At 41.4% G+C, this 26851-nt stretch overlaps 1 protein-coding gene across 9 annotated transcripts in view; it reads right to left on the reverse strand.

Annotated features, from left to right (window-relative positions):
- The window catches only part of RNF38 (ring finger protein 38), a 143670-nt gene that overhangs the window by 72102 nt on the left and 44717 nt on the right, over window positions 1–26851 (reverse strand). For 6 of the 9 annotated variants that reach the window (XM_037998253.2, XM_007968727.3, XM_007968741.3 and 3 more), the window contains one exon: window positions 13648–13718. The exons of 1 other annotated variant lie outside the window; for it this stretch is intronic. In XM_037998253.2, the coding sequence (XP_037854181.1) occupies window positions 13648–13718 (71 nt within the window). Of the gene's footprint in view, window positions 1–13647; window positions 13719–26851 lie in introns of those variants that run through there. 2 more of the 9 variants (XM_037998251.2, XM_073021773.1) reach the window with 2 other exon arrangements.

Raw genomic sequence — 26851 nt, forward strand, 5'->3', positions numbered from 1 at the left:
TGATGCAAAAGAATAAGGCAGAACTGAGGCAAGAATGCTGACGCCTGTGGATAAGACATCCAGTATGAAAATACCCAACCAGTTTTTGTCTCTATCTCTTTTCTTTCAACAACCCTATTTTCTATTACTATTCTCTACAATAAATCAATCACGTTACCAAGAAGGCCTCTACATATAGAAACAATCCTATTAGTTGGCAGTGGACCCTCTCTTATTAAGTGAAGGAAGAAACGGAGTCTGAAATTAGTCTAGGAGTAGAATGGTGTTTCCCAGGGGATGGAGGAGGAGGCAATGAGGAGTTACTGTTTAATGGGTAGAGTTTCAGTTTAGGAAGATGAAAAAGTTCTGGAGATGGAGAGTGGTGGTGGCTGCACAAAAAGGTAAATGTACTGTATGTACTTAATGCTACTGCACTGTACACTTAAATGGTTAAGATGGTACATTTTATGTTATGTGTACTTTATTACAGTAAAAAAAAAAATGTAACTTATGTAATAGGTAAAAATACATGTAAAATCATGTCTAATAAGGGGTTAATATCCAGAATCTATAACTCCCAGAACTGAAGAGCAAAAAAAAAAAAAAAAAACCTGATTAAAAAATGGCAAAGGGAAGTATAAATCACACTCACTAGAATAGTTATTATAAAATTAAAAATAAATAAATAAATAAAAACCAGAAAATAACAAGTGTTGACAAGGATTTGGAGAAACTGGAATCTCTCTGCACTGTTGCTGGGAATATAAAATGGTACAGATGCTATGAAAAACAGTATGGCAGTTCCTTACAAAATAAAAAACTGAATTATCATATGATCTAGCAATTCCACTTCTGGGTATATACCAAAAAGAACTGAAAGCAGGGTCTTTGAAGAGATACTTGTCCGCCCATGTTCATAGCAACATTATTCACAATAGCCAAAAGGTGGAAGCAACTCCAAGTATTTATCAATGGATGAATAAACAAAAGGTGATGTATATTACAATGAAATTTTTTTTTCTTGAGACGGTATCTTGCACCATCACCCAGGCTGGAGTGCAGTGGCGCGATCTTGGATCACTACAACCTCTGCCTGCCAGGTTCAAGTGATCCTCCTGCCTCAGCCTCCTAAGTAGCTGGGACTACAGGCACCTACCACCACACCAGACTAACTTTTCTATTTTTTTTAGTAGAGACAGGGTTTCACCATGTTGGCCAGGCCGGTCTCAAACTCCTGACTTCAAGTGAACTACCTCGGCCTCCCAAGGTAGTTGGGATTATAGGCATGAACCGCCACGTTCAGCCTTACAAAAGAATATTATTCAGCCTTATAAAGAAAGGAAATTGTGGCATATGCTACAACATGGATAAACCTTGGGGACCTGCTAACTGAAATAAGCCAGTTACAAAAAGACAAATAATGTATGATTCTACTTGTATGAGGTACATACAGCAGCCAAATTCAGAGACACAGAAAGTAGAAAGGTGGTCTTTTAAAAACATATTATGCCACTTATTTGCATAAAACCCTCCAGTGGCTTCTCGAAAAAGCAGAATAAAATCTAGACCACTTTCCCTGGCTTACAAAGAACTACATGGGCTGGCCCATGCTCACCTCCCCAACCTCATCTCATATCATTCCCACTCCGCATCCACCGTGCTTGCAAATATCAGTCTTTTGTTTCCCTCATCTTTCCGGCTTTAGGGATTTTGCACTAGCTGTATTATTTCCCTGAAATGTTCTTTCCATGACCCTGATTTTCACCTGAATTGTTAGTTGAAGGTCATCTTCAGCACCTAATAGAGAGCAGCTAACTACCCAATTACTTGCACAACATAAATCTTGAAATGATCATGTGATATGGTTTGGATATTTGTCCCCTACAAATCTCATGTTGTATTGTAATCCCCAATGTTGGAGATGGGACTTCGTGGGAGGTATCTGAATCTTGCGGGTGGATCCCTAATGAATGGCTTAGCACCATCCCCTTGATGAAGAGCGAGTTCTCGCTTTGGTACTCCATGAAAGATCTGGTTGTTTAGAAGAGCATAGCCCTGGCTGGGTTCAGTGGCTCATGCCTGTAATCCCAGCACTTTGGGAGGCCAAGGTGGGTGAATCACTTGAGGTAAGGAGTTTGAGACCAGCCTGACCAACATGGTGAAACCCCATCTCTGTTAAAAATACAAAAATTAGGGTCAGGTGCGGTGGCTCACACCTGTAATCTCAGCGCTTTGGGAGGCCAAGGCGGGTGGATCACCTGAGGTCGGGAGTTTGAGACCAGCCTGACCAACATGGTGAAACCCCATCTCTACTAAAAATACCAAATTAGCCGGGCGTGGTGGCACATACCTATAGTCCCAGCTATTAGGGAGGCTAAGGCAGGAGAATCGCTTGAACCCAGGAGGCAGAGGTTGCAGTGAGCCGAGATCAAGCCATTGCACTCCAGCCTGGACAACAAGAGTGAAAGTCCATCGCAAAAAAAAAAAAAAAAAAAAAAAAAGCTGGGCATGGTGGCAGGTGCCTGTAATCCCAGCTATTAGGCAGGCTGAGGCAGGGGATTCACTTGAACCTGGGGGACGAAGGTTGCAGTGAGCCGAGAACGCACCATTGCACTCCAGCCTAGGCAACAGAGCAAGACTCCATCTCAATTAAAAAAAAAAAAAAAAAAAAAAAGCGTGGCATCTTCCCACAACTCTCTCTTTCCCTCTTCCTGAGGCCTCACCAGAAACCGATGCAGCACCATGCTTTGTGTAAAGTCTGCAGAACTGCAATCCAATTAAACTTTTCTTTATAAATTTCCCCACCTCAGGTATTTCTTTATAGCAACACAAGAACAGACTAACATAATCATGCTCAGTGAGAGAAGCCAGACACAAAAGGCTACATTTTGAGATCCTATTTTATGAAATGTACAGAATAGGCAAATTTACATACAGAAATACCAGTGGTTGCTGGGAGCAGGAGGCAAGAAATGCGAAGCATGGGATATGTTTCTGTTTGTTTGTGTCACCTATGATTTCTTTCAGCAGTGTTTTCTAGTTTTCCTTGTAGAGGTCTTTCAGCTCTTAGGTCTATTCTTTTTTTTTTTTTTTTTTTTTTGCAGCTATTGTAAAAGCAGTTGAGTTCTTGATTTGATTCTCACTTGGTCACTGTTGGTGTATAATTCAGGTCCCTTGTTTCTTTGTTGACTTTCTGTCTTGATGACCTGTCTAGTGCTATCAATGGAGTACTAAAGTCCCCCACTATTATTGTGCTGCTCTTTATCTCATTTCACAGGTCTAGTAGCAATTGTTTTGTAAATTTGGGAGCTCCAGTGTTAAATGCAAATATATTTCGGATTATGATATTTTCCTGTTGGACTAATCCTTTTATCATTATATAATGTCCCTCCTTGTCTTTGTTAACTGTTGTTGCTTTAAAGTCTGTTTTGTCTGATATAAGGATAGCTACTCCTGTTCAGTTTTCATGTCCATTTGCATGGAATATCTTTTTTCACTCCTTTACCTTAAGTTTATATAAGTCCTTATGTGTTAGTTGAGTGTCTTGAAGACAGCAGATACTTGGTGAATTCTTACCCATTCTGCCACTCTGTATTCTTTGCGGAGCATTTAGTCCGTTTATGTTCAATGTTAGTATTGAGATGTGAGCTACTAATCTATTCATCATTTTCGCTGTTGCCTGAATATCTTGTTATTTTTTTTCCTTGTGTTATTGTTTTATAGGCCCCGTGAGATTTATGCTTTAAGGAGGTTCTATTTTGGTGTACTTTGAAGTTTTGTTTCAAGATTTAGAACTCCTGCCGGGCATGGTGGCTCGCCCCTGTAATCCCAGCACTTTGGTAGGCCGAGGTGGGTGGATCACCTGAGATTGGGAGTTCAAGACCAGCCTGACCAACATGGAGAAACCCTGTCTCTACTAAAAATACAAAAAATTTGCTGGGCGTGGTGGTGCATGCCTGTAATCCCAGATACTTGGGAGGCTGAGGCAGGAGAATCACTAGCACCTAGTAGGTGGAGGTTGCAGTGAGCCGGGATTGCACCATTGCACTCCAGCCTGGGCAACAAGAGTGAAACTCTGTCTCAAAAAAAAAAAAAAAAAAAAAAAAAAAAAAAGATTTAGAACTCCTTTTAGCAGTTCTTGTAGTGCTGGCTTGGTGGTGTCAAATTCTCTCAGCATTTGTTTGTCTGAATAAGACTTTACCTTTCCTTCATTTATGAAGCTTAGTTTCACTGGATACAAAATTCGTGGCTGTTAATTGTTTTGTTTAAGGAGGCTAAACATAGGACCCCAATCCCTTCTATCTTGCAGGGTTTCTGCTGAAAAATGTGCTGTTAATCTCACAGGTTTTCCTTTATAGGTTATCTGATGCTTTTCCCTAATAGTTCTTTTTTTTTTTTTTTTAGACGGAGTCTCGCTGTATCGCCCAGGCTGGAGTGCAGTGGCCGGATCTCAGCTCACTGCAAGCTCCGCCTCCCGGGTTTTTACGCCATTCTCCTGCCTCAGCCTCCCGAGTAGCGGGGACCACAGGCGCCCGCCACCTCGCCCGGCTAGTTTTTTGTATTTTTTAGTAGAGACGGGGTTTCACCGTGTTAGCCAGGATGGTCTCGAACTCCTGACCTCGTGATCCGCCCGTCTCGGCCTCCCAAAGTGCTGGGATTACAGGCTTGAGCCACCGCGCCCGGCCCCTAATAGTTCTTAAGGTTCTTTTCTTCATCTTTATTTTAGTTAGCCTGATGACTGTGTGCCTAGGTGATAATCTTTTTGCAATGAATTTCTCAGGAGTTATTTGAACTTCTCCTATTTGGATGTATAGATCTCTAGCAAGGCCAGGGAAGTTTTCCTCAATCGTTCCCTCAGATAAGTTTTCCAAACTTTTAGATTTCCCTTCTTCCTCAGCAACACCAATTATTCTTAGGCTTCATCGTTTAACATAACCTCAAACTTCTTGGAGGCTTTATTCAGTTTATTCATTTTCGTCACACTGGGTTAATTAAAAAGGCCTATCTTTGACCCCTCAAGTTCTTTCTTCTACTTGTTCAATTCTATTGAAATTTTCCAGTGTATTTTGCATTTCTCTAAGTGTGTCTTTCATTTCCTGAAGTTGTGACTGTATTTTATTGATTCTATTTCTCTAGAGATCTTTTGGTCCATACCTTTTTTTTTTTTTTTTTTTTTTTAATGTCAGAGGAAATGTCTGGGGGTAAATGGCTGTTGTTCAGATTCTTTTGTCCCATGGGGTGATCCCTTGACATGGTGCTCTCCTCCTTCCCCTAGGGATGAGGTTCCTGAGAGCCAGACTACAGTGATTGTTACTGTTCTTCTGCATCTAGCCATCTAGTGGAGCTACCTGGGTCCACACTGGTAATGGGGAGTGTCTCCAAAGAGTCCTGTAATGTGATCAGTATCCAGGTCTCTCAGCTTTACCATCAGTATCTGCTCTGGTGGAGGTAGCAGGGGAATGAAGTGGACTCTGTGAGGGTCCTTGGTAGTTTTGTTTAGTGCAGGGACTGGTTTTCTCAAATGCTGGTTGCACTGGCAGTGAAGCTGTAACGTGGACAGACTCAGAACCTCTGGTTAGCTAGGATGTTACAGGCAGTGGAATTTGCTATTATTTTCTCCTCTCTTGGTGCAGAGTTGTTCTTTTATGAGTTGCTGTAATGGCTTCAGTTGGTTGATCTCCAGTCAGAAGGTAGCGCTTTCAATACAACATCGACTGCCTGCGTAGTATGGGGGGATACAAGTTTGCCCTAAGGTCACCTGGGTAAGTATTCTGATTTCTCAGGTGATGGGTGGTGCCACAGAGCTCCCAAGATACTATATGTTTTGTTTTAGGCTATCAGGGCGGATAAAGACCATCAGGTAAGCTACAGGTTAGGCATATCTGAGACTCTCCTTGGGCAGGGCTTGCTGTGGCCACGTGGGTCGGTGGGGGGGGGGGGGGGGTGTCATTCTTGGGCCAATAAAATTGTGTTCCCTGGGGGATTATGGTTGACTCTGCTGCTTCAAACAGATCACCAGGGAGTTGGGGGTAAGCTGGCAGTGACAGGTCTCACCGAACTCCTGTACAACCAGCAAGGCCGGTCTCACTCCCATCATGGCCCAACAGCACCCTTATATCCAGGCAGCCTTAGAGCAAGGCTGAGATCTTGCCCCAGGCTACAAAAGCCTCTGCTGAGAAAGCAGGAAAGGATTTCAGGTCTCGCCTCTCCCTGCCTGCCCCAACTTCTGTGCCAGTATCTGCACTTTCGGTTTGCCCACTCCCAAATATTGCCCAGGAAAATTTGCATTCAGTCAAAATTATTACAAAGCTAGGCTGTAAATTTTCTCTCCATGGTCCTTCCCCAATTCTAATGGCAGCCTTCCCCAAGGACCCCTGGTAAGATAAAAGTCAGATATGGCTTCCCTGGGGACTAGAAGTGTCTACAGAGCTCTTTCTTGCCACTGCCTCGATTTTTTTTTTTTTTTTTTAAGAGTCACACTCTGTGGCCCAGGCTGGAGTGCAGTGGCATGATCTCAGCTCACTGCAGCCTCCGCCTCCTGTGTTAAAGCGATTCTCCTGCCTTGGTTCCCTAAGTAACTGGGATTACAGGCATGTGCCACATGCCCAGCTAATTTCTGTATTTTTAGTAGAGACAGGATTTCGCCACATTAGCCAGGCTGGTCTCGAACTCCTGACCGCAGGTGATCCACCCACCTTGGCCTCCCAAAATGCTGGGATTACAGGTACGAGCCACTGCGCCTGGCCTTGCATCACCTTTTATATTTCATTTGGCTCTCTAAATTCATATCAGCTCTAGGTAAGGTTAAATCCTTCTCCCATGATCTGGATTTTCAGGTTCCCCAGTGAGATGTGTGTTCGGAGGCAGACTTTCCTTCCCCCTCTTGCACTTTGGGCACTCACAGCTTTTTGGCTGTCTCATGGAATTTGCAGCAACAACCCGCTTATTTCGAAGGGTCTGTGAATAATTTTGTCTTTACTGTTATGTTCCTGCGGTAGTTCTTGAAGCAAAAGTTCACGATGTGAGTCTCCACACACTGTTTTGTCCATCCGAGTAGAAGCTGCAAGTTAATCCTGCCCTCTTTTGATTTAAAATTACACATCTTACTTGAATTCTAACAGTAGGTTAATGTTTATTTTTTATATTTGAACTATTTATCTAAAAATACCAATAATTCTATAGATTAACAATACTTTCATCACTTTTTTTGGTTTTGGAGACAGAGTCTCACTCTGTCACCCAGGCAGGAGTACAGTGTCTCGATTCAATACAACCTCCGCCTCTGGGTTCAAGAGATTCTCCTGCCTCAACCTTCCGAGTAGTTGGGATTACAGGCATGTACCACACCACACTCAGCTAATTTTCGCTAAAGACAGGGTTTTACCATATTGGCCAGGCAGGTCTTGAACTCCTGGCCTCCAGTGATCCGCCTGCCTTGGCCTCCCAAACTGCTGGGATTACAAGCATGAGCCACCACACCCGGCCACTTCCAGCACTTTTTAAATGAAACACTGCTAAACTTTTACAAATCTAGTTCCTATCTTAAGCTAGAGAATCTTTATCAAGGTACAATCAAGAAACTTGATTTTACAAGGATGAAAAACATTTCATACAAATATGGTGAGAAAAAAAAAATCTGTTAATACTGAAATTCCAATTGTTATTTCTCAGGAGAGAAACTGCATAGAGTGCTGTGTTTGTTTTTACAATCAATATGTAAATCTTTTTTTTTTTTTTTTGGAGACAGGGTCTCACTCCATCACCCAGGCTGGAGTGCATGCAGTGGCTTGATCTCCATGCAACCTCAAGTAATCCTCCGACCTCAGCCTCCTGAGTAGCTAGGTATGTACCACTAGGCCCAGCTAATTTTGTATTTTTTGTACACACAGGGTTTTGCTATGTTGTCCAGACTGGTCAGCTGGTCTCAAACTCTTGAGGTTGAGTGATCCACTCGCTTCGGCCTCCCAGAGTGCTGGGGTTACAGGCATGAGCCACTGCGCCTGGCCAACAATCAATATGTAATTTTAAAAAATTAAAGAGGCCAGGCATGATGACTCATGCCTGTAATCCCAGCACTTTAGAAGACCAAAGCAGGTAGATCATTTGAGGCCAGGAGTTGAAGACCAGCCTGGCCAGCATGGTGAAACCCTGTCTCTACTAAAAAAAAATACAGGCAGGGTACAGTGGCTCATGCCTGTATCCCAGCACTTTGGGAGGCCGAGGCAGGCAGATCACTTGAGGTCAGGAGTTCATGACCAGCCTGGCCAACCTGGTGAAACCATATCTATTCTAAAAATACAAAAACTTGCCAGATGTGGTGGTGTGCACCTGTAATCCCAGCTACTCGGGAGGCTAAGGCTGGAGAATTGCTTGAACCCGGGAGGTGGGGGTTGCAGTGAGCCAAGATCACATCACTGCATTCCAGCCTGGGCAATGGAGCAAGACTCCATTTCAAAAATAAATAAATAAATACTAAAAAATAAAAAGATCAAGAAAAAGGAAGTACACAGTCGCAGAAGAAAAACTGGTACTTCTTGAGCAAAAATCTGAAAATCTGAAATCTGAAATGCTAGAAAATCCAAAACTTTCTGAGTACAGATTTCACACTCAAAGGAAGTACTCAATGGAACATTTTGAAGTTTCAGATTTGGGATGCTCAACCAGTATATAACACAAATATATAAAACCTGAAAAAAATCAAAAATCCCAAACACTTCTGGTCCCAAGCATTTTAGATAAGCGATATTGAACCTGTTAGTACATTTTCCATCTTCCCTGAAGATGGTATGCATGGGATTACCTATACACAAGCTAGATGGGTGCTTTTTTCCAAGACAAATGAACGAAGCCTACTATAAGGAATTCTTGTCAAGAAAGACTCCTGCTTAGAATCACACATAAGCAGTTTAGGAAGGACTCTCCTATTTTCGTTTCTCAAATGGCCATCCTCCTGGCAATGTATCAAGAACTCTGAAAACGTACATAATTGAGGCTACAAGTTAATTTACCTCAACTGAGGGAATAGTCTTATCAAATTCTTCAATATTTTATCTCATTCTTGGGTCAGATCTAATCCCCCAGCTCAAGCTTGTTCTCACTGTGAAAATGTGACTATTTTCAAACTGACATTAGCTGAGTTAATTTCAATATCTAAGTGAAACATGACTACAGGCGGTACGTGCCCGTATTCCCAGCTACTTAGGGAGGTTGAGGTGGGAGAATCCCTTGAACGTGGGGGCAGAAGTCGCAGTGAGCAGAAATTGCGCCACTGCATCCCAGCCTGGGCGACAAAGTGAGACCCTGTCACAAACAAACAAACAAAAAACTCGCATAGAATTCTGAGCCTGACACAGGGTAGGGATGACTTGGAAGAGGATCCTGGAGTAACAAATAGTCATGAATCAGAATAAAGGCCTGGGGGCAAGAGAAAAACTACAGGCAAAGACTGTTGCCAATGGTTCAGTTCCACTGTGACTCTCTGAGGCCTTCTCCACTTGCAGATATATTTCTCCAAGCATGTCACAGTTGAATGGGTAAAGTTAAAATAGGAATAGGTTTCTTCAAACAGCAGAGTACAGACTCAAGCAAAGCAGCTTGGGATGGAATCCCAGTGTACTGTTATGTGATCTTGGGTAAATATTTAATCCTCACTGATAAAACTGGAATAAAGCAGTCCCTACTTCAAAGGGTGTTATGACTACCTGGTTAAGAGCAACCTTCTTCCAGTACTTCTATGCCCCCTTTCCTGCTTTCTTATTCTTCACAACACAAGTAATCGGTTAACAATATTTTTATTACCTTGCCTATTGCTCTATATGTAGTAGCTACTCAAATATAAACGTTTGCTACCTAGAAATTATGGAATATGGCCCTGTGAACGAATGTAAAAATAATGCTGGAGGGCTTGTGTAAATTGCTATGCCCAATATAAATTAATGAGAATTTGTAACTCACAGGATTTAATAATTCACATCAGAGCTGTAGTTTCTTCCAGCACTATAAACTATAAACAGATACATATCAAGAGAGAAACTTTAAGCTGGAGGACAACAGATCAAGCGAAAAAACTGGGGATTGGCCACCACCTCCAAGGCTGTAGAGAGGATGTCCAACAAATACATTGGCCCTCACACTCCTTGCATAAACTGTGGTTCCATCCCCAGTCATACACGGATTACTTAAAAATGAGAAAACTTTTAAGAAAAATCAACTTTTCTTCCCCAATCTGAGAAACACACCATGCCTGAAAGGTAAGCAAAGACAAGCAAAGAATCAACACATTTTGACAATGTGCTCAGAATACCTAAGCAAATATTTTATATGACTTGCATTTGATATAGAAGATCTAGTCTAGCCCTAGCACTGTGAGTTACCACTGAACAAGTAATTTCTCCCATGGTGGTCACAGCTCCCAAGTTTATTTTTTTAAAAGCAGGTTGGGGCTAGGCGTGGTGGCTCACACCTGTAATACCAGCACTTTGGGAGGCCAAGGAGGCAGATCACCTGAGGTTGGGAGTTTGAGACCAGCCTGACCAACATGGAGAAACCTCGTCTCTACTAAAAATACAAAATTAGCTGGGCGTGGTGGCAGATGCCTGTAATCCCAGTTACTTGGGAGGCTGAGGCTGGAGAATCGCTTGAACCCGGGAGGCGGAGGTTGCAGCGAGCCAAGATCGCACCATTGCACTCCAGCCTGGGCAACAAGAGCGAAACTCTGTCTGAAAAATAAAAAAATAAAATAAAATAAAAATAAAAAGCAGGTTGGTATAAACATACTCTATGATCCCTTTAATTCTGAGTGGGACTATGTAAGGAAGTGGGGAAGGGAGAGAGAGTGAGTGTGCAGAGGGCAACAGGTTCATCTTAGTTTTTGCAAAACCAATACCCACGTGTCATAGAAAGACATCAGGGGGCTGTTGTAAATGCAGGGATCTGATTTTTAAATATGCTATCCACCCAGTCTCCTCCCCAGAATAACACCTGATGATCCTGTTGAAAGCTATAATCTGGCTGGGCACGGTAGCTCACGCCTGTAATCCAAACACTCTGGGAGGCCGAGTTGGGTGGATCACTTGGGGCCAGGAGTTCGAGACCAGCCTGGCCAACATGGTGAAACCCCATTTCCACAAAAATACAAAAATTAGCCGGGCATGGTGATGAACACCTGTAGTCCCAGCTACTTGGGAGGCAGAGGCTCAACAATCACTTGAACCAGGAGGCAGACACTGCAGTGAGCTGAGATCTTTCCACTGCACTCCAGCCTAGCAACAGAGAGAGACTCTGTCTCAAAATAATAAATAAACAAACAAACAAACAAACATAAAAATACAAAAACTTAGCTGGGCACTGTGGCATACGCCTGCAATCTCAGCTACTCAGGAGGCTGAGAATCGTTTGAACCTGGGAGGCAGAGGTTGCCGTGAGCCAAGATTGTGCACTGCACTCCAGCCTGAGCAACGAAGGGAGATTCAGTCTCCCCACCCCCCCACCAAAAAAAAAAAAAGAAAAAAAAAAGGCTGTAATCTATAACTTTTCTTTTATCCACTTCACTTATTATAAAATGCTAATACTAGAATCTTTATCTGTTTTGTTTCTGACTGTATTCCCTAAATGCCTAGACACAGAGCTACCAATCAATAAGTATTACTTGCTGACTGAATGAGTTGAATAAATGCTAAATACATAGTCAAGAGACCCTAATCCATTTTCTCCATTTCCATTTAGGAAACAATCAATATATACATGGTAGATAGGAAGAAAGGAGAGATAGTTCTTTAATCTGCTGATCTCCTATTCCTTAATAATATTCCTTAAACTTCTTTTCCCTTTTTCCCCCATATTTCCAGAAAAATCTCCTGTCTTAAAAGCACAAAATCAGCTATAGAAAGATTAATAAATCAGAAAACAAAAACAGTTTAAGGGGTGACAGGAAGTAGCTGGCAAAGACAGACAAAAAACTTATCTTTAGAATCTAAGGTCTGGAGACAACCTGGAGGGCAATCTGGCTCCTATACTATAAACGAACAAATGGACAGTAGCATAACACACTTAGCAGAAGAAAAATAATTTAACCCAAAAGCACCTTCATAATTATGATGCACAATCACTTGTAACATTAGTAACCTAAAATCATTTTGCTTTCTCCCTCTATCATCACTCTTAACTTCAAATGCTCATTTCTAAAATCTGTAGTATACAAAATTTTCTGTAGCCACCTATATATTCTAGAAGTCTCTTTCAGTGGCTTGCTTTTGAAATAAGTTAAAAATGAAACTCATGCCTCTTGATTGGTACAATAATAAAGGAGACTGGAATGCTATGGCTACCACTCCCTGTAAAGAGAGTGAAATCAGTCTGAGCAAAGCTCACAAAGACAAAGAGACCAACAGACAGAACAAAGAAACCATTTGGAAAATCCCAATGATCAACCAACTTCTTGATCCAGCTCCAACGCAATAGGAGAGGAGGATCTTGATCAAAACAGCAGAGAAAAAGACTGCTTAGATTGGTCTGCACTGGAAACTACCAAAGGAGTGACAGATTCCTGCAAATAACACACAGGAAATGGGAGGGAAGCCACTGGAAACTGGTGATGAAAAAGACTAAATTTAAGTCCATCCAGATCAGCAGCCAGATGTTCCCAACGCCCAGCCCACAGAAATATTTACTGCAAGGGCTGGGCCATCAAGGGTACTGATGAGTAATGAAAAGTCCCTAGAGATCAGGTTTCTTTAGAGATAAAAAGAACAAAAGCAAAAAGCACAATGAAACCACCACCAATAGTTTGGACATAATTTAAAATATACATGTATCAGGCCCAAAGTAGACTTCTTGTGTATGAACCAGATCGATTCAATTGACAATCCCCAATATTTAAATTGGCCTTTGTAAACAGAGCCAAAACATTTTTTTCAAGGTAAAGTATAAGAAGAAAACATGGCCGGGAGCGGTGGCTCAAGCCTGTAATTCCAGCACTTTGGGAGGCCGAGACGGGTGGATCACGAGGTCAGGAGATCGAAACCATCCTGGCTAACACGGTGAAACCCCGTCTCTACTAAAAAACACAAAAAACTAGCTGGGCGAGGTGGCGGGCGCCTGTAGTCCCAGCTACTCGGGAGGCTGAGGCAGGAGAATGGCGTGAACCCGGGAGGCGGAGCTTGCAGTGAGCCGAGATCGCGCCACCGCACTCCAGCCTGGGCGACAGAGCGAAACTCCGTCTCAAAAAAGAGAGAGAGAGAAAAAAAAAAAGAAGAAGAAGAAAACATAATTCAATGCAATTAACGTCAAAAGTAGACCAAAAGGTAATGTCCAAGATATTTCCAACATGAGTTGCTGAGATAGCTATCAACCTTTGAAACACATGTTCATATATTAAGATAATCTATTCAGGCTGTGCAGAAGAGGAAGCACCATGATGGGGACAGAGGCATAGGTAGGAAAGTGGAGTGTTGATCAAAAGTCCAACCCACCTCAGGTTGAGGAATTAGCCCTAGGTTTTCTGGAGGAGTCAATAATTTGACACACAAACCACCAAGGCCCTCAGCATCTCAACAATGTGTCCCCACAAATCACACTCTTCTTGCCCTAGGCCCAGAGTTATGCAAGAGAATCCAGCAATGTAAGGTTGGCATGCATTTTCACCATGGCAGACATCAACACGAACCTCACCTTGTCACTGTCATCATGACAAATGTGGTCGTGATGGATGGACTGGCACTGAAAAGAAGCACCAACACTACCTACAAGAAAAAGGGAGGAAAAGTTAAGATGCAGTAATTCCTTACATTTAAACTGCTTTACCAATTAAAAGTGCTTTTACATCCATGATCCCATCTAATAAAATACTCACAAGTAGACACTGTGGGGATTATTGTTCATGCATTTTAACAGAGGAAAACAAACCAGAGAGGCTGACCCACACAAAGCGGCAGTCAGAGAGTGGCAGGTCTAAAACGACAACTCCATTATTCAAACCGCTAACTCCCCCTTTCCACTAGACCGAGTGGTCTGCTTTCAAAGTAAGATTACCTACATAAACACAAGCTTTCAATAAGGCAAACTCTCATTTATGAGGAAAAATATTATATTCCTTTTCAGACTACACACTTCGAGAAAAAATTGGTCCTATAAATTCTAAACATATAAGAAACAATCCAATCTGCAATCACGTAACACTTTAAATGTTTTTATTACTTTAAATGTATACATTTTTAATATATCCATTTGTAAACTTAAAACTTTAAATGTTTTTATTACTTTAAATGTACGCATTTTTAATATATCCATTTGTAAACTTAAAAAACTACCTTCCAGTAACAACTGCTCTTTAATAATAGTTATCTTTCTAACCAATAAAAACACAAACTATTCAATAAGTGATTGAACAACAGATTACCCATTTTTAAAAGTTTTGGTTTGTACTTCGCACCATAAACAAAATGGTGAGTCAAAGATCTATGTCATATAAAAAATGAGGGCAGTTTTAGACAAAAATGTTAAGTTTTTAAAATAATCTTGGAGGCCAGGCGCAGTGGCTCAGGCCTGTAATCCCAGCACTTTGGGAGGTCAGGGCGGGTGGATCACCTGAGGGCAGGAATTGAAGACCAAGCTGGCCAACATGGTGAAACCCTGTCTCTACTAAAAATACAAAAATTAGCCACACATGGTGGCGCACCCCTGTAATCCCAGCTACTAGGGAGGCTGAGGCAGGAGAATCACTTAAACCCAGGAGACAAGAGGTTGCAGTGAGCCAAGATCGTGCCACTGCACTCCAGCCTGCATGAGTGAGACCCTGTTTCAAAAAAAGAAAATGAAAATAATCTTGGAGTAAGAAAAACCTTCTGAAAGAAGATACTAAACATGAAGTCATAAATAAAGCACGCACATGGCTGTGGACCAAAGGTTAACAAAACCCCTCCTGAGTAGCTGGGATTACAGGCACACGCCACCATGCCCAACTAATTTTTGTATTTTTAGTAGAGACGGGGTTTCGCCATGTTGGTCGGGCTAGTCTTGAACTCCTGACCTCATGATCTGCCCACCTCGGCCTCCCAAAATGCTGGGATTACCGGCGTCAGCCACCATGCCCAGCCTCAGACAGTACATTTTAAGATATTATTAATGTTGGGAAGAAGTAACATGAGGCTAAAGACTGCAAGTGAGGATCACATGCTTATTTACTATTACAGTAAGAGCTTACTGATACTTCTAGATATGTAGAGCAGAAAATTCTATTTCCGAATCGGATTTGTTTTGTTTTGTCTTGTTTTAAATAACCTTAGTGAGACACAATTCACATACTATACAATTATCTATTATTTAAAGTATGCAATTAAATTTTTTTTAGAATATTCACAAATTTGTACAACCATCATCACAATTTTAGGACATTTTCACCACCCCAAAAAGAAACCTCAAGACCGTTTATCTCTTCCCTGAGCCACTGACAACCACTACTCCAACTTCTGCGTATTTGCCTATTCTGGACATTTCACATAAACAGAATCATAAAACTAATGTGGTCTTTGTAATCAGGTTCATTCACCTACCATAATGTTTGCAAGGTTCATCCACATTGAACCACATACCAATTCATTCCTTTCTATGGCTAAATAATATTCCAGTATATGGATATACCACATTTTGTTTCACTTTGGGAATATTATGACTAATGCTGTTTTGATATCCATTTATAAGTTTTTGTGTGACCATTTATTTTCATTTCTCTTCTTGGGTCATTTGATTTTCCATTCAACCTTTTGAGGAACTGCCAAACTGTTTTCCAAACTGACTGCATCATTTACAATTCCACTAGCAATGTATTACAGTTCCTCAACCATTTTTTGAGTAGAATGAACTTTGGAGTCAGACTTCAATACAATTCAGGAATTTACAGACTATGTGAACTTAGGGCAAGTCACTTAACAAATCATATGCCTTCCTCATCTGTAAAATGAGAATATTATCTACTTATATATAGGTAATTCATAGAGCTGTTCTGAGAGATATTAAAGTTAGATGTATGAAAAAGCTCACAGCACAGTGCCTGGCACACAGCAATTCGAGAAAGGGTACTACAATTAACACTTCTATTCACATCAAGGCTCTGATTTGCCTGTGAGACTTTTTTTATATATATAAATTCAATTTCCCCTGCTGAGACTGAGCCTTGGTCATCTTTATGATCTCCATAGAGGCTATAACGTAACACAATGGTATCTGTGTATCAAAATACATCTAAACATAGAAAAGGTACAGTAAAAATACAGTATTATAATCTCAGGGGATCAGTCATATATGTAGTCCCTCTTAGACAAAAACATCATTATGCGGCACATGACCACACTTTTGTTTACTTGTTTACTATAAAGGTTAAAGACGAACAGCCAAATGAAAGAGGTACATGGGGTAAGATATGGAGGAAAGGGGAATGGGCAGAGCTTCCATGTCCTTTTTAGGCATACCATCCTCCCAGCACCTCAACATCTTCACCAACCCAGAAGCTCTCCAAACTCTATTATTTAAGATTCTTATGGAGATTCCCTTAGGTAGGCATGACTGATAAAAATCACTGGCCATTGGTAACCGAACTCAATCTCCAGCCCCTCTCCTCTCGCTGGAGGGATGCAGGGTTGAAAGTTCCAACACTCAAATCGCATGAAGGGTTCCTTTGGCAACCACCAGCCCTCATCCAGAAACTATCAAGGGGCCCACCAAGAATCACTTCATTAGCAGAAACTCAGGTATAGCTGAAAGGAGTTTATTATGAATAAGATGCTCCTCTAACCCTAATCACTCAGGAAATTCCTAGGGTTTTAGGACCTCTGAGCCAGGAATTCGGGATGAAGAACAAATATATATGTTTTATTATATCACATTATCACAGTGGTCCACTCCTTCGGTTCTGAGATAAATAATCTAATTTACTGGGTATTCTCCCATGGCTTAATATTAATCTGGGTATTAACTTTCTTTTTTTTTTTTTTTTTTTGAGACGGAGTCTCACTCTATTGCACAGGCTGGAGTGCAATGGCATGATCTTGGCTCACTGAAACCTCTGCCTCCCAGGTTCAAGTGATTCTCCTGCCTCAGCCTCCCAAGTAGCTGGGATTACAGGGGTGTGCCACTACGCCTGGCTAATTTTTGTATTTTTGTATTTTTAGTTTCACCATGTTGGCCAAGCTGGTCTCGAACACCAGACCTCGAGATCCACCTGCCTCAGCCTCGCAAAGTGCTGGGATTACAGGCGCAAGTCACCGCTTCCAGGTGAGTATTAACTTTCTTATCCACTCGTAACTTCCCATTTTACAAGGGACAAGGGTAAAATTCAAAGAAATACTATTGGCCAGGCGCGGTGGCTCATGCCTATAATCCCAGCACTTTGGGAGGCAGAGGTGGGCAGGCGGACGGATCTCGAGGTCAAGAGATAGAGACCATCCTGGCCAACATGGTGAAACCCCATCTCTACTAAAAATACAAAAATTAGCTGGGCGTGGTGGCATGCACCTGCAGTACACCTACTCGGGAGGGTGAGGCAGGAGAATCACTTGAACCCGGGAGGCAGAGACTGCAGTGAGCCAAGATCCAGCCTGGTGACATAGCGAGACTCTCAAAAAACAAACAAACAAAACAAAACAAAAAAACAAATAAATACTATTTCAGCCATTCAGGAGAAAATGCCAGCTACATACACGGTAAGCATGAGTCATCACTATTAATTACTATTTATTATAACTATTATTATTTTCACTATTACCATTTATGATAACTAAACATAATACACTTATTTTACAACTTAGTACTTATAGGAGTTCAAATCTTTAGGCTAAAACACTTGAAATCTCTAATATCTTCCCTAAATATTAAATAAGATGAGAAGGTAAATTGCTGCTGTGATTTCTACTATAAAGACTGATATTCACAGTGGAGATAAGAGAGAAGAATGATGGCTACCAGAGGCTGGGGAGGATAGAAGAGGGGTTGGGTGGCAGAAGTAAGGATGGTTAATGGGTACAAAAAAAATAGAATGAGTAAGATCTAGTATTTGATAGCACAACAGGGTGACTATAGTCAATATAAGTTTAATTATACATTCTAAAATAACTAAAAACAGTATAAATGGATTGTAACACAAAAGATAAATGCTTGAGGTAATGAATACCCCCCGCTTACCCTAATGTGATTATTAGGCATTGTATGCCTGTATCAAAATATCTCATGTACCCCCATAAATATACATACCTACTAGGTACCCACAAAAATTAAAATCTAAAAATTTTTTAAAAAGAAAACATAGGGCCAGGCACAGTGCTCACGCCTGTAATCCAGCACTTTGGGAGGCCAAGACGGGCAGATCACTTGAGGTCAGGAGTTCGTGACCAGGCATCATGGCAGACACCTGTAATCCTAGCTACTCCAGAGGCTAAGGCAGGAGAACTGGTTGAACCTGGGAGGCAGAAGTTGTAGTAAGCCGAGATTGTGCCACTACACTCCAGCCTGGGCAGCGGAGTGAGACTTCACCTCAAAAAAAAAAAAACAAAAAAAAAGAAAAAGAAAATATAAATGACTTTCGATATATACAAATGTTAAGCTTTTCTCAAAAGAAAAATGAAAGTAAAAATGACACCAAGATATACCTTGTCACCCACCAAGTCAATAAAAACAAGAGGTTTGATAACACGCTATATTGGAGAAGGTATTAAAAAAACAGGCTCTCAAACATTGCTAGTAGTAGATATATAAACTAGTACAACTTCTAAAAAGAATAATTTGGCAGTTAAATCACTCAGTGAAAATTACATATAACTTTTAGGACAGGCACGGTGACTCATGCCTGTAATCCCAGACTTACGGAGGCGGAGGCAGGTGGATGGAGATGGTAAGGAGATGGAGACCATCCTGGCCAACATGGTGAAACCCCATCTCTACTAAAAATACAAAAATTAGCTGGGCATGATGGCACACGCCCATAATCCCAGCTACTCAGAGGCTGAGGCAGGAGAATGGCTTGAACCTGGGAGGTGGAGATCGCAGTGAGCCATGTGAGATTGTGCCACGGTACTCCAGCCTGGCGACAAACGGAGCCTCGGGGAGGGGAGGGGAGGGGAGGGGAGGGGCTTTTGTTTTTTGAGATGGAGTTTCGCTCTTGTTGCCCAGGCTGGAGTGCAATGGTGTGATCTTGGCTCACCACAACCTCTGCCTCCCGGGTTCAAGCGATTCTCCTGCCTTAGGCTCCCAAGTAGCTGGGATTACAGGCATGCACCACTATGCATGCCTGGCTAATTTTGTATTTTTAGTAAAGATGGGGTTTTTCCATGTTGATCAGGCTGGTTTCGAACTCCTGACCTCAGGTGATGCACCCGTCTCAGCCTCCCAAAGTGCCGGGATTACAGGCATGAGCCACCGTGCCCAGCCTACATATAACTTTTAAACCAGATATTCCAATCCTAAAAGTACATCTCACAAATATACTTGGCCCTCAAACTGATGTGTGTACAAATTATGCATCACAGTTTATTGCATGCCTCTCAAGATTAGAATTGGCTCCATGAGGGCAGGAAATTCCCTTGCCTTATACATTATATCCCAAGTGGAAAGAACAGTGCCTGGCAAACAGCAGGTACTCAATCAATATTTGCTCAAAAGAATCAGTAAAATCAATTATTTTAAAGGTTTAAATGCCAACCAATAAGAGAATACTCTGCAACTATAAGGGGAGGGTGGGTGGGAAAAGGTAGCTCTTTATGTACTGATAAAGAATGAGCTCCACTATATACTGTCACAGAAACAAAGCAATGTGTGGAACAGCATAGTGGCCCACTACTGTGTAAAAAGGTGGGGCTGGTGGAGCTACAGATGTATGGAAACTGATTACACTGTCTCTAAGTCTAGGGAGAACCACAAAGCAGGACAGGCATCAAAGAAAGTCTTTTTTTCACTGTATGCTTTTTCCTATTTTTAAATTTTGAACCATGTGAATATATTACCTATTTTAAAAATAAACTTTAGAAAAGAGATTGGTCTTGCTCTAAATTACAGTGGTTATAGTATGAAGCAGATTCTTATACTTGAGGTTAGCAAGCTGAGATGCAAGGCAAACATGAGAGTAGTAATTTTTAAATGAGATGTAACCTATACCTAAGAATTATTTGTATTCCAAAACAAAAAGTAAAAGTTAGGTAGAAATTTACTCTAATAATTTATATTATTCTGTGAAGTCAATATAGCTGTTTGAATAACAGGCATCATTTAGAGGGAGAAACTGACTTTGAAAAAACAATAGTTAATGATTACTACTGGTTCTTAAATGTTCAAAGACACTGAACATGCCTTGGCCTTACTGAATGAAGTTTTTATACACCACAAATCCAATCCAGTTCTTTGCAACTCTTTGTATCCATGAGAACCTACAGATTTTTATTTCCTAAAAAAGCATTTGTTTCAAAATGGCGAAACAATTCATTTAAATGTTAAGCTTACTATATGAGGCTGTAGGGACCTAATATTAAGGATAGACTCTGCGTGTATATTCATAGTTGTGTAATGAAGTTTATAGATAAACCTTTCATTTAAATTAGGCTTTTATCAAAATTACGTTGTAGCAGGATGTTTTGGTAAGGGAGGTGCCAAAAATGTAAAGAGTGGGTAGAAAAGTAAAATATTGAGAAAGTGCATTGCAAAAATATCTAGGGAAGTCAAATGATCTCAATGGGAAAGCTGACATTAAACAGTGATAATTCAAACAAGAAGAGACCTCAATTCGGTTTAGAAAGAGCTTAGCCATTCAGCTCCTTTTCTAAAAGATAACTGCCCATTATTAAAATAGTAATGACAGACTCACATAGCATAGTCTAGATTACCATATTAGATTCATTTATACCCATTTTCCTTCTATTATTTGTGGAAAATATGTAATTTACAGAAGCAATAGTAAGAAACACTTAAAATCGTGGCTGGGCACCGTGGCTCACGCCTGTAATTCCAGCACTTTGGGAGGCCGAGGCAGATCACGAGGTCAGGAGATTGAGACCATCCTGGCTAACATGGTGAAACCCTGTCTCTACTAAAAATACAAAACATTAGCCAGGCGTGGTGGTGGGCGCCTGTAGTCCCAGCTACTGAGGAGGCTGAGGCAGGAGAATGGTGTGGACCCGGGAGGCGGAGCTTGCAGTGAGCCAAGATCCCGTCACTGCACTCCAGCCTGGGCAACAGAGCGAGACTCTGTCTCAAAAAAAAAAAAAAAGAAAAGAAAAAGAAAAGAAAAACACTTACAATCAGATTAGCACTAAAAAATGGGAACATAGGCCAGGTGCAGTGGCTCACGCCTGTAATCCCAGCCCTTTGGGAGGCTGAGGCAGGTGGATCATGATGTCAGGAGATCGAGACCATCCTGGCTAACATGGTGAAACCCTGTCTCTTCTACAAATACAAAAATTAGCCGGGCATGGTGGTGGGCACCTGTAGTCACAGCTACTGAGGAGGCTGAGGCAGGAGAATGGCATGAACCTGGGAGGTGGAGCTTGCAGCAGTGAGCTGAGATCGCACCACTGCACTCCAGCCTAGGCAATAGAGCGAGACTCTTTCTCCAAAAAAAAAAAAAAAAAAAAAAAAAAAAGGAATAGGAACATAAGCATAAGTAATATAAAATGGATAATCATCCATCCTTTAGTTTTGCCATGGCACCAGGGTCAGTAATCTTTGAAAGCTGTTTTCTGACTTCCTAGTTCTAAAACAGAGAAGGCAGTTTTCTACCACCAGAGAAGCCAAAGGTCAGACCCTTCCTTTTCCCTTCTTAGCTATTCCTATGCAGATAAACATTTGAAGAGGCAAATAGGATATGAGTGGCTGCTTAACAAGGCCACTCGGGCTGCACTGGCAGGTGGCCAGGCTTTCCTTCACTCTTGCTCTTGGCACTGCAGCTGAGCAGGGCAGGACCAGGGAGAGAATTCATGTGTCAATCTTACTATCAAAGATGCCACTCCCCAACCAACATCAGACCAGTCATACAATGTATTTGGTTTTGTCTCAACGTATCTTACAACTAAAGTATCTTCTCAACAACTCTCGGTTCTTTATGAAGATGACGCAAGTGAGCCTAAATATAAATACAAGTAAATCAACTCAAAGGAAAAATCTACCTAGCAGGAGAATCGCTTGAATCCAGGAGGCAGAGGTTGCAGTGAGCTGAGATCATGCCCTACACTACAGCCTGGGCAACACAGCAAGACTCTGTCTCAAAAAAAGAAAAAGTGGCAGGGCACAGTGGCTCACACCTGTAAGCTGTAATCCCAGCACTTTGTGGGGCCAAGATGGGCAGATCACCTGAGGTCAGGAGCCTGACCAAATGGCACAATCCTGTCTCTACTAAAAATACAAAATTAGCTGGGCGTGGTGGCGGGTGCCTGTATTCCCAGCTATTAGGGAGGCTGAGGCAGGAGAATCACTTGAACCTGGGAGGCAGAGGTTGCAGTGAGCCGAGATCGTGCCATTGCACTCCAGCCTGGGCAACAAGAGTGAAGCTTCATCTCAAAAAAAAAAAAAAAAAAAAAAAAAGAAAGAAAAAAAAGAAAAAGAAAAGAAAAGAAAAAGTTGCTGACATGGAAAAGTTACCAAAATATATTAAGTGGAAAAAAAACCAAGTTGCAGAATAAATAAATATACTAAGGCCCTGTAACTATCTAAACACAGAGATTAGAAATATATACAAACTGCTCACAGTAATTATCCCTGAAAAGGACAATGGAACTGGGGACACATTGATCTATTTTGTATTGTTTGCATCTTCTACAATATTAAGCACTATTTGCTTAATTAAAAATCAATAACAAAAGGAAAAAAAGCACTAGTTGTGTAAGTAAAATGAAAATTATTCATACAAGGCACTTACATAATCTCAGATACTTTGGGAGGCCAACCTGTGTGGATCACGAGGTCAGTTTTAACCTTCTTATGCAACACTTTTTTTTCCCCACCTCAAGTTCCTCATGGTCTAACAGTCTTGAATACTCCATGGACAGACACATTTTTACTCCACCTGCCTGCCAATCTAACACAGTCAAGGCTAAGTTGAGCATGGCTCCTTTAACCCCAATAGTGACTATGGAGTGGGAGAGTAGGGTCCTGGTAGGAAAAAGGGTGTTAGAAGAAAAGATGAGAAAGGAAAAGCTCAATGGAAAAAGAGCATACCCTTTTCTACTTTGTAATGTACTGCTAAGGTTACAAAAAGGCCTTTGTCCAACCTGGCAGAGCTTAGTTATTTATATGCAACACAAACTCTCCAAGAATGTCAGCTAAGTGAAAGATAAAATTTACATAATTTCATTTTGCAGGCTTTTCATCTGTTCCGGGTTACTAAATTAGCTTTTTTTTTTTTCTTTTTTTTTTTTTTTTGAGATGGAGTCTCTGTCACCCAGGTTGGAGTGCTGCAGTGGCATGATCTCGGCTCACTGCAACCTCCGCCTCCCGGGTTCACGCGATTCTCCTGCCTCAGCCTCCTGAGTAGCTGGGATTACAGGCACGTGCCACCACACTGGCTAATTTTTGTATTTTTAGTAGAGACAGGGTTTCACCACGCTGGCTGGGCTGGTCTTGAACTCCTGACCTCGTGATCCACCCAGGTCGGCCTCCCAAAGTGCCGGGATTACAGGCGTGAGCCACCGTGCCTGGTCCCAAACCTTTTAAAATACTGATTATAAAATAATATCACCTAGGATGGATTTCACCAAACACTACAAAGGTCTAAGATGTATTCATATACATGCTCCTCAATTAAAAACAACAACAACTTGTACACCTCTTTCAAAAAGGCTTGCTTTGGGAAGTTAACACTATTGCTCTATGACACCTTCAAGTCCATCTAAATTAGCCTGGGAATTGACCTTCTGTTCAAAGAAATCACAGCTATTTAAGGAATGACAACTTCTAAGAAAGATTATTTTCTAGTATATTAAGGCATTTGTACTTCCAAACTGATTAACAGTGAATCATTAGATTATAAACCTATTTATTATCACTGAATATTAGCCTATTCTTAGACACTAATGATAACTCTGAATACATCATTTTAACCTTGTCATTTCCCTACATAGGAGTCATCAATAGCTTTATCCTACTTATAAGGGTGGGGAAAAGTCAAATTTGTCCATCAGGCATTCCAATCTTCCTAATCTCATCACTACCAACTCTTGCCAAAGCCTTAGCTCAAACCGGCTGTCAACTTCCTGTTCTTTGAACTCACCATAATCTGACTGAATGTTCTCATAATATTAGACCCATCTTTAAAACTCTACCTCAATTCTGCCATCCCTCAATATCCAACTCAAACCTCAAAAAAGCTAGATGGTATCATCTCCCCTATGAACTTTTAGCAATGACTACTATTGGGGCTTGGGGGTTCATTAAATAAAATCCCTTCCCTCCATCCACCTACCTATTCATTTTAGGAATAAGTGAGAAACATGACCAAAAAAGTCAAATAGATAGTGACCAAACTCTCAGCTTTATTATAAAGCTCGTATTTTTAAAATACATTAAAAATTAAAGACACGGGTCAGGCGCAGTGGCTCACGCCTGTAATCCCAACACTTTGGGAGGCTGAGGCAGACGGATCATGAGATCAGGAATATCAAGACCATCCTGGCTAACACGGTGAAACTCCATCTCTACTAAAAATACAAAAATTAGCCAGGTGTGGTGGCACGCATCCGTAGTCCCAGCTACTTGGGAGGCTGAGGCAGGAGAATCGCTTGAACCTGGGAGGCGGAGGTTGCAGTGAGCCGAGATCGCGCTATTGCACTCCAGCCTGGTGACACAGCAAGACCCCATCTCAAAAAAATAAATAAATAAATAAAAATAAAGACACAAAAACAATGAGTTTCCTAAAATTGCATTCTGGAATTGAGCAATTCGCTTACCCAATAACAGCAGCAGTTGGAAAACCATTGGCCTACCGACATGGAGATCTGTTTCTGGAAAATTTGCAGCTTCCAAGAATAGGCCACAAGTGGCTGGCTCCTAAGCCCTGCCTAGTTCCTCGCCCAAGTTCTTCAATGAGATTAGTAAATCCTCCTCTGGGCAAAGAGAGGCCAAGGGAATTACATGGTGATGTCCCTCCACATGGAAACATGAACCTAGGAGAAAAGAGGTGTCCATCCCCCAATTACGGCTTTGTTTCAAACACAGGCTTATGCTACTTCTATGGATGCCTTAAAACGTTATTTTTGGCCGAGCGCGGTGGCTCAAGCCTGTAATCCCAGCACTTTGGAAGGCCGAGACGGGCGGATCACGAGGTCAGGAGATCAAGACCGTTCTGGCTAACACAGTGAAACTCCGTCTCTACTAAAAAATACAAAAAACTAGCCAGGCGAGGTGGCGGGCGCCTGTAGTCCCAGCTACTCGGGAGGCTGAGGCAGGAGAATGGCTTAAACCCGGGAGGCGGAGCTTGCAGTGAGCTGAGATCTGACCACTGCACTCCAGCCTGGGCAACAGAGCGAGACTCCATCTCAAAAAAAAAAAAAAAAAAGTTATTTTTCAATATCATACTGTTTTTAGTATGTTTGTTATCTCCATATAGATTAAGCTCCTAGAAAGTGAAACATTAAATGGATTGTCCGCAGGCACAGTGATGGCAAAACTTGGAGTGGGGACAGCAACACTGTGAACCAGATAATAAAATCTCTGATGAACTGAGGGATGCAGGATGAGAGAAATGTCTGTGCCTGGAGCTTTAGTAGATGACAGCAAAAAGGGGTTATAGGGAAAAACAGCATACACCTCAAAGACCAATTTTCACACGAAGGTATTAAAGCAATGGCTGAAAGTTGCAAGAGTGAGAAAAATGTCAATGCTATATATTCACATTAAAAAGGAAAAACAAAGCAATTCTATCTGTATATTATTTATGTGCACAATACAACAACCACTCAGTTGTTGGGACACAGAAGACTCAAATGACAAAATGACAATTAGGAATCACTACAAATAGATAAAGACTTAACTAGCATTCAATGTTGGAAAATTATTTCAAGCCATCAAACCATATAGACCAGAAAGCAACAAAAAGAATGTAATTAAAATGCAAAAAGAAATGAACTTAAACACTGAAAGGCAGGCATAACCATTGAACTGAAAAAAAATACTTAGGATGGTAAACAGACTCATCCATCTGGTTTCCATGACTAATAGGAACAGAGGTGATCAGGGACAGCGAGTGGAGAGAAAACAGGAGGTTATGGATAAGAACCTGGTGAATATACACAGAAGACAGGTGTTGCAAACTAAAATGTACAGAGGCAAAATTAACTACAGTTAACTTTTGGCTAATGAATGAGTGAACACACTAGATAGAACCAAGCAGGCTGGAGCCAGCACGTTCCCCTCCCAGAAGAGCAGCTCTAATAATCACTGCCACAGGAAAATGGCCACCTAAGTGCAACCAGGTCATCTTTTCCCCAAAAAGGCCATACATTCAGATTTTAAATATTTTTATTGTTAGCAACTACAATAATGTTTTCAAAACACTCTGAGGGCCAATAAAACATCTGCAAACAAGATTTGACAGTCAGCTAGCCATTCTTGATTTAGGATATGGACAAAGAAAAAGCCACAAAAGCACCTGAAAAGAAGTAATTTTTAAAAAGGACAGTGAATGATCAGGATAGAACAGTTCACGGAAACCAAAGGCAAAGGGTTTCAAGAAAAAAAATGAGGGTTGGAGGTTGCGGGGAAGGGAGAGCATCAGGAAGATTACAGCATTCATTATGCTGGGCTTAATACCAAGGTGATGGGTTCATCTGTGCTGGAAACCACCATGTCACATGTCACACGTTTACCTATGTAACAAACCTGCATTTCCTGCACATGTACCCTGGAACTT

Source organism: Chlorocebus sabaeus, chromosome 12 (assembly GCF_047675955.1).
Source record: "Chlorocebus sabaeus isolate Y175 chromosome 12, mChlSab1.0.hap1, whole genome shotgun sequence".
NCBI classification, from domain to species: domain Eukaryota; kingdom Metazoa; phylum Chordata; class Mammalia; order Primates; family Cercopithecidae; genus Chlorocebus; species Chlorocebus sabaeus.